This window comes from Saccostrea echinata, unplaced genomic scaffold, assembly GCF_033153115.1.
Source record: "Saccostrea echinata isolate AGI-Se365-2 ecotype Australia unplaced genomic scaffold, CSIRO_AGI_Sech_v1 ptg000058l, whole genome shotgun sequence".
NCBI lineage: Eukaryota > Metazoa > Mollusca > Bivalvia > Ostreida > Ostreidae > Saccostrea > Saccostrea echinata.
This window is the reverse complement of record NW_026889807.1, coordinates 7573801-7583307: the sequence shown is the minus strand read 5'-3', so window position 1 is coordinate 7583307 and position 9507 is coordinate 7573801. Positions and strand designations below refer to the sequence as shown.

Sequence of the window (9507 nt, the reverse complement as noted above, 5' to 3'; positions counted from 1 at the left end):
TCTTTGCATCTTTAATATGTACTCTTCAAACTATTTCAAAGATTTCATACTTGTCCCCTAAGATTTACCCTTTTAAAAGTTATTGCCCCTTTCATTGAAAACCTTGTTATCGCTACTACTCCGAAACCGTAAACCGCAGAGACACGAAACCTTCACTAATGTCTTCAGGGCCTTTAGACACAACTTCAATCTATTCAGTGCGAAAGGATCCGATGACCCCTTATATGAGTTATTGCCCTTTAACATCTTTGCTCTTACTATTCAACCTTATAACTTTGAAACTAAAAGTCGTAGAAGCATGGAGTCAAGTGCAATGTGACCCTTGACTTATGAACTTAAATAATTGTTCAAGGTCAAAGGTCAAGGTCATTTAATTTTTTTTTTTAATTTCATTTTTTCCATCTCTCAAGCCATTTCTTGTTTCTTTTGTATAAAAATAAACAATAGAGAGTTAAATATGAAAAATATATGAAATTTAAAGAAGGTGGAAAGACCTCTAATTGTTCGAGAACAATTAGTCTACTAGTTATTATTATTTTTCCGCTACGGCCTTTTGAACCGAAAGAATTATCGAAAAACTTTATAGTTCATGATACTCGACATCAAAAGTTATTTCGAAAAACTACTCAACGAGTATGACCTATGACCCCTTTCGGAGTTCTTGCCCCTTGTACGAAAAACCTTGTTATCGCTACTCCTTCGAAACCGTAAACCGTAGAGGTACGAAACCTTTACCAATGTCTTGGACTAATTGAGAGGACTCTTCAATCTTTTCTTTGCGAAAGTATTCGTCGACCCCTTTTATGAGTTATTGCTCCTGAAAATTTTTTATGTTTACAAATAATTAAAAATTTTCAAAACGATAAATCGTAGAGACATGGGACCAACTGTATATGATTTATTGACCTTTGACCTTAAAATATAAGCAAAGGTCAAAGGTCAATGTCATTTCAAAAACGAGAAATTAAGCTCTTTTTCAGATCTTTTGTCTTTGGACATATACTGTCTGTCTTTGCATCATTAATATGTTCTCTTAAATATATTTCAAAGATTTCATTCTTGTCCCCTAAGCTTAACCCCTTTGAAAGTTATTGCCCCTTGTGCGAAAAACCTTGTTATCGCTACTTCTTCGAAACCGTAAACCGCAGAGACACAAAATATATACTAAAGTCTTCAGGGTCTTTAGACACAACTGCAATCTATTCAGTGTGAAAGGATCCAATGACCCCTTATATGAGTTATTGCCCTTTAACGTCTTTGCGCTTACTATTAAACCTTATAACTTTAAAACTAAAAGTTGTAGAAGCATGGGGTCAAGTGCAACATGACCCTTGACCCTTGACCTTCAATATTTCGTCATGGTCAAAGGTCAAGGTCATTTCAAAATTTTTAAAATTTGCAATTTTTCCATTTTTCAAGCAATTTCTGGTTTCTCTTGTATAAAAATAAACAGTAGAGAGTTAAATATGAAGAATATATGAAATTTAAAGAAGGTGGAAAGACCTCTAATTGTTCGAGAACAATTAGTCTACTAGTTTTCCTAGCCATACTACATATGTTTGCTTTTATGTTCTCGTTTTTCTGTTCAGATTTTATCACACTGTCCACACTTCTATAACATTTCAGGCACACGGCATTGTTGCTTGAAAAGTTGATACCAGTTATTTTATAAACATTTTCTACCCTCTCTGTGGTAAACCTGAGTTTCCGGTCAAAATGTTTATGTAGTATGACCTCACCATTGTCTTTCTTTTCATACTGAATGAAAGAAAACCCGCAGAGAACACAAATATCACTGAGAGCACACGTTTTCGTCGGCGTAGCAGGCGCCGCCATTTTCTACTTTCGTTTTAAATCCTCATTCGTATTGCATCGGGAGTTATTAATAAAATTTTGAATTCCGAAGATTTTACAGAGTCTCGCAAGCGGTCGTTTGATTGGATAATATAAAGGTCACCAGGAGATGACCCTCTATTGGGCTTCTTCAGATCCTCGTAAGCGACATATCGTTAAAAAAGGAGCATCGAGGATCTGATTTTAATCAGATTGCTTTGTTTATTAAATTGATTACTCAAATTTTTTGAAGAGAAAATGTTTCCAGTTATAATATGTATACTCTCCGTATATACCATGTGACAAAATAAATATACATCGAATAAAATTGATCAGCACGGAAAAAAATTAATCTCAATAAACATTTCATCAATAATTTTTTTACAATGTGTTTTATGACATCGTTCAACAGTATCTTCATACTTTCCTCTACAATGGGCAACTGTTTATATGTTACGAAGATATGCAATCGCTAGAATAAAAAATGTAAGGCAGTTGCATTTTTCATTTCATCGTATAGTTTCATCCTGTTTCTCTTACAACATCGTCAAATAAGTGAAGTTTCTTCCTGCAGTCGACTTCTTACTACATGTAGCAAGTCCATAAGGCTTGAGATCTTCAGAATATTACGAGAAAAAATTCTAAAACAAACATGTCTATGCTTGCATATTTCTGTATAATTGTTTCTCTTACAACCTCGTCAAAAAAGTAAAGTGTCTTCCTACTGTCGACATTTGACTAGCAGGTCTACAAGGCTTGAGATCTTCAGAATATTACGAGAAAAAATTTAAAACAAACATATCTATGCTTGCATATTTCTGTATAATTGTTGTTTGACACATCTTATTCTAATATATGTAGCTTCTCGTATTTTGTGGAATGGTTTCTGTCTGAGCGACTCTTTAAAAGACTGTAAAGCACCGTGTAAGTCTCCCACAGTGTGCTGGCAGATCCCAAGTATCTGCCAGGATATGTCTCTCAAATTTAAAGAAACATATTTCCCATCATCATAGAGCAGCAGTGTCTGTAGGTCTGTCAGTGACTGTAAACACTGAGATGTATTACCTAGTCTATAGTGAGATAATACTGATAATATCTCTATCATAAAAATCGGTGATAACACTAAGATTGGCTTTGCATTTTCTTGACTTACTTTTTGTTCTAAACTTAGTTCTTCAATAAATGGGATATTTTGAAATAAATCGACTTCAGTCATGTCTGTCACCCAGGCTTTCTTCATCCTTTTAAACAAAGGAAGATTACCTACAGCTTCACTGTACTTCTGCCTGTCGATAGTACCGTTATACATAATGAAGTCCGACGACAGTTTTTGTTTAGTGAAATAAGTGATACGTAATGTTTTATCATATCTTCCTGTCCTATAATAATACGATGCAAGATACAGTAAATTAGACATAGGACCTAACCTTGCTGCCAGTTGCAACATATTGCATATCTTTCTATCTATGATGTAATTTTTCTTGTGTGAACAACATGAAACACTATTTGCTATTGCGAAGGCTAAATGGATGAGTGTCTTAGCTGTACAAAACTGTATTGTTAATGATTGGTATGGTGAGATTAATAGTCCTTCGCCTGATAGTGCATCAATGGATTTCAAGAAGAGAATGGAAACCGATATATTTTCAGCAAGAAACGGTGTCGTAAATATTTCAAACATAGCACACATATCTTCATCTGCAATAAAAATAGATTCACCCTTAGTAGATGATAATACAAAGAGTGGGCTACTGAGGGCCGGTTCTAGGATTAATCTGAGAGTTGGACTATACAGTAGGCATCCCACACCCATTCTATAATACTGATAAAGTTGTTGTAAAAGAGATTCACGTGCACCTCCGACTACTTTGTTTTTGAACATATTGTTCTGTGAAATAAAAAAATTGGGGAAAACTCCACGATAAACACAATGAATGATATATTTAAAGCACTTCCAGGAGCAATCTAGTAAATTGTTAGGACACCATATAATATGTCCCAACTGAATTATCCAGAACACTGTGGTCTTCAAGAAATATGAACAGAGTAATGGGTCCTTCCTGTAATTGATAACTTCCTTCAGAAATATTTTTAGAAGACCATAACACATAAATTGTGTATGATTCATAGAACATACTAGTTGTTGTTCTGCTTGAGAAAACGATAATCTCCATTCTAATTCAGTGGAAGTTGATACAGTTTTACTTCCAATAGGTACACAGTGACATCCTTTTCTTAGAATATTTTCTAAAACAGGTGCAGGCGGCCAGGTATGTCTCTGACATCTGTCCATCCAACCTATAAATAGTTTAGGCCAATATATTGTGGGCAAACAGAGAGCATGATCAAATTCAACAGATCCTTCGAAACCGCTGGCACAGGGACCATGGATGGTCATTTTTTTCTGTGGAAAATGTTTGTTTTCCATATAAAACTGAAATTGGTTTTCTCTCCACAAAGAACTGGATATATAAAACGCGTTATTGAAAGGAATACGACTTGACCTCGTGATACTGTCTCGTGGGGATGTCAGAAGGCGAAGTCTGACAAACCCTGGTGGTGTGTCAAAATCTTCCATTAGAACAGTAGTGTGTTTTGATGTATTGTAGGAGTGGAACTGAGATATGTCAGTTATTAGTTTATAATTACAAGGCCATATCATCATATCCCTGTCAGATGATTTCAACCTTAATCCTTCTCTATAACTACCACTCATAATCGTTCCAAATCCTCTAATCATACTAATAGGTTTCTGTATCATCTCCTCCATGTCCCTCACGTCCCTTCTGATGGCCACTTCTGTCGGTGTCCCTATCTTACAACACAGACCAGCATACAGGACCTCTGATAGACGGGGAACATGGTCCATCCTATACATAATAATCAAATACTAGACAACATTAAATCTTAATTTAAACAAGAGGCCCAAGGGCCTTAACGATCACCTGAGTATAATACAACACTGTAAGTGATCAATGGGAGATAGTAGTGAGTTGCGTTTCCCTGCCTCCCGCTCTTGTTTACATTGGATGCGAGATTTATAACGTTAGATGTTGCATTTTTCTACGCGTGTATTTAAGATCAAAACAGTTGGTCCTGCGAAAAATTATCATGAATACCTCAAAATATGGTTCCATGAGTATAATTCAGCTTAAAATCGAACTTAAATTAAGTAATGCCGCAAATATTTGCAAAATTAAACTAATGAAAGAAAAAGTGAGCAAGCTCACATACCCCAAGCTCCCCCAAAACTCGACAATGTAACACGTAATGAATGGCACAGTGCATTTTAAATACACAGTATAATTCAAAAAGGGGCATTACTTGCAAAAAATCATCACATCAAAACTTCTTGCATATAAGGACATTCAAATCTTTGTACGTTACAAATTTAATTGGGCTGAAGTTTCTAGATAAATAATGGAATCAAAATTTCTTGATAATATACAAATCTATAAATTATGTCTTAAATACCTACAAAGTTTAAGGAAATTCAGTGCAGGAGTTATGCTGACAAACTGTTATTTATATTCCTCGGTGATTTCGATTTGTTAATGAGTGTAAAGCCATGTCCAGCATATGACAATTTACACATTTAAATAATTGATGGAATCAAAATTATGATGTAGTCATATGAATTTGTTGATATACTGTATTTATACCATCGTCTTCAACTTCCCTCAATATAATTTATTTTCTCCATCCATGAGTCTACTCTGCTCTATTTTTGCAAATATAACAACAAATTATTTGTCATAAATGGGCATTTATTACACAAATTACACATGCCCATATTTGAATATATCCCTTATAAGGATATTAATATACATAACGAAAAAATAAAAATGTAACTAGAAGAATTGGCAAAAAAGATGGGAGAACAAACACGCCCAAACACATGGGCATTTATTAAAATGCCCAACAAATATGGACAAAAGTTATACATGCCAAACACGTCAATCTTAAAAGCATGTGAAACACACGACAAAATAAGTACACTGTACGATGTATTATAACGTCGTTAATATAGCAAATCTGAGAACAAGTAACATACCATTACTTCAATGTAAATACATATATATTTATTTATTGAATCAAATACAATTGAGTATATATTGTGTGGTTGCAGGGGAGGGGGTGGGTCAAAAATTTGTTTCCATCAGAATGCATGGTCTGGAGATAAACAAGATAAAGTTACAAATCTATAGAGGCAAGAATTAATTGCGGCAATGAAAATTCCGGAACAATTCTCTGATAACAGTAGAATAACAGAGATGGTATAAATTACTTTATGTTGCACATAAATACAATTATACCATCGTCTTCAACTTCCCTCAATATAATTTATTTTCTCCATCCATGAGTCTACTCTGCTCTGTTTTTTGCAAATATAACAACAAATTATTTGTCGTAAATGGGCATTTATTAGAATGTCAAACAAATTAACCAAATATGTACAAAAATTACACATGCCCATATTTGAATATATCCCTTATAAGGATATTAATATACATGTACATAACGAAAAAATACAAATATGACTAGAAGAATTGGCAAAAAAGATGGGAAAACAAACACGCCACAAACTTGTCGATAACTTACAAGTTATGGAAAAGTGCCCCATCCAGAGGGGACGAATAGGAAACATCAAAACCTCACGAGTAGCGACTAACAGAGTAACATATGTACAAACCATCAGGTGCACGAATTAACTATACATTTCCTGTAAATTGACAAAATATCTAATGTAGTTCTTGGGGATCAATTCTACCAACAATCTTTCTTAATTTCCATGGGTACTAATCGTGCCCCGTTATAAGCAGACATATTTTTGTATTCATGTTCCTATGTTGATCCTGTATACCCCATGAACTCGAAACGAAAGACAACTCAAGAGTCAAAAACATCTGCTTCACATTTGGATCCCCCACTAGAAAAAGACGTCAATGGTAAGTCAACAACAAAACTCCACAACAAAGTGATGACCTCAACTCTTCCTTCGTCAACCTCCCTTAGCTCTATTTCGCAATAAACCATTATCGCCCGCATATGAAGCCCATGTCCTCAGCCGACTCGATCGATACACGGGCACAAGCTTCACGTACGAACTATTTCCAAAACGAGGCAGGCCATTGAAAACAAGTTGGTGAAAAAAGACCATCAACAGTCTTGACCGAGGTCAACAGCTCGCAAACTCCATAGCTGGCGTAATGTCCTTGCCAACAAATACAATCTATCAATGAATCAAAATGTTGTATTGCTTCAATGGCCTTTTGAGATTATTACTGTTCCTTATCTTCATATTTCACTGTAACAATGTTGATAAAATTACAGGGGGGTTAAGTACAGACTTAAATTTTAAACTAGTCTTAAAAACATAACATAATACAAGGTCATCAACTTTGCTGCCTCAGACAGTCATACAGATGTAAATTATTTTACACTTTAAACAAACAGAATATAACCATGGGTTATCAACTATGCCACCTTAGATAGTCATCCTCATGCAATTTGTACTACACTGTAAACAGAGTATAGCAAAGTGTCAGCAAATATTGATGAAACTATGCTGTAAAACAGAATATAATATAAGGTCATCAACTATGGTGACAGTCATACTTTTGTAAAATGCTGCCTTAGACAGTCATACAACTGTAATTGTTTTACTCTATAAACGCAATATAATTGAAAAACATCAACAATACCACCCCAGACCAATAATATTGTAATGATGGAAATTTGTCACTTTAAACAGAATATAATACATGTACAAGGTCATCAACTATGCTGCCTCAGACAGTCATACTGATCTTAATTGTTTTATACTGTAAACAGAACATAAAAAATCATCGACTATGCTGCGTCAGACAGTCATACAAATGTAAATCATTTTACACTGTAAACAGAATATAAAAAGTAATCAATATGCTGCCTCAGTCAGTCATACTAATGTAGATTGTTTTTCACTGTAAACATATTAACACTGTTAACAGAATATAATAAATATCCATCAACTATGCTGCCTCAGACAGTCATTCTGTAAACAGCTAGAACATAAAAATAAAATCATCGACAATGCTGCCTCAGACAGTCATACTAAATAAATGTAAATCATTTTAAACTGTAAACAGAATATAAAAAGTCATCAATATGCTGCCTCAGTCGTCATACTAATGTAGATTGTTTTTCTTTTCACTGTAAACAGAATCTAATAAAAATCCATCAACTACATGTATGCTGCCTCGGAGAGTCGAATTAATGTTAACTGTATTTTCAATGTAAACAGAATCTAAAAAGTTATCGACTATGCTGCCTACAGTCATATTGAAGTAAATTGTTTTCACTGTAAACAGAACATAAAAAATCATCGACTATGCTGCCTCAGACAGTCATACTGATGATAATTGTTTTTTCACTGTAAACAGAATATACTAAAAAGTCATCGACTATGCTGGCTTAGTTAAATTGCTTTACATTATAAACAGAATATATTAAAAGTCTACCAGTTCTGTTGTGAATTGTATTACACTACATGAGAGAATATAATAAAAATTCATCAAGTATGCCACCTTAGAAAACCATGTTGTAAATTGTTTTACAGATAAACAGAATATAATAAATGCCGTCTACTATGCTGCCTCAGACATTCATAGTGATGTAGCTTGTTCTACACTAGAAAACAGAATATAATAAAAGGTCACTAACTTTGTCACCTTAGACAGTCAAAGTGGTGTAAATTGTTCAAAATTCTACAAAATACAATATAATCATCATTTATGCCGCCTCAGACAGTCATACTGATGTATATCTATATATATATATATTTAATAACATACACAGAACATATACAGTTTCATTCATAATCATAAGGTAAGATGATTGCACAATGTGCATGTTGCCTTGGACAGTCATTGTAATGTGTTGACACTGAGGTATATACTGCCAGAAATGCTGCCTCCGATAATCACTGTAGTTAGAAATGGAGTATTATACTCTCAGAAATGCTGCCTCAAAAAGATATTGCAGTTAACAGTAGATGTACAATTTTTTCAGAAATGCTGCCAAAATCATTCTGGTATAACAAGAAACCACTAAATGATATAATATTTAGCTGCATCAGACAGTCTGCCCTAAAGGAAAAATATAAACTATTAAACAATGAATTCAAAAGTACCGTTGAAATGTCTATAATTGACCTGTAAGACAGATTTAACTGAAATAACATTAATATTAGACACACCTGATAGGTGTGGAACACCCTTAAATCTAAATTGTACTGGGTTAGTTAATCCTTGGATTATGATTTAAGAAATTGTCTCTAAATATGAGTTGGTTGTATTGTAAGGTCTGTCTCCATAAATGTCCATGCTACAAAACATGTTAATATGTGAGTAATTTAAGAGAAAAATCTATGGCATCCAGAAAAATTATCATGGTATGAGTGATACAAAATTAGTAAAGTCATTCAACAATATATTTTTTTAAACGTTGATTATAAATACTACTAGTATTACACTGTGCTGGTTTGGTATAAATTCTTATGCGGTGTCTTTAACCCTGGAATTTCTTGATGAAATGCATAATTTAAATTATTTCGAAGATTACTAACAACTACCATTTTATCAAAATAAAATTGTATTGAACTATTGGATAAACTCAGTAGCTATCCAATGT

General features: G+C 33.9%; 1 protein-coding gene across 1 annotated transcript; it reads right to left on the bottom strand.

Annotated features, from left to right (window-relative positions):
• Positions 1-2635: 2635 nt before the first annotated feature.
• LOC133174640 (uncharacterized) lies at positions 2636-4707 on the bottom strand. Its single transcript, XM_061309739.1, has one exon. The coding sequence runs from the start codon at positions 4700-4702 to the stop codon at positions 2636-2638; it is 2067 nt and encodes a 688-aa protein (XP_061165723.1). The 5' UTR covers positions 4703-4707.
• Positions 4708-9507: the final 4800 nt, after the last annotated feature.

What these genes read in the sequence shown, in the direction of transcription:
- LOC133174640 (XM_061309739.1), bottom strand. Translation starts at nt 4,702, where the DNA reads ATGGACCATGTTCCCCGTCTATCAGAGGTCCTGTATGCTGGTCTGTGT.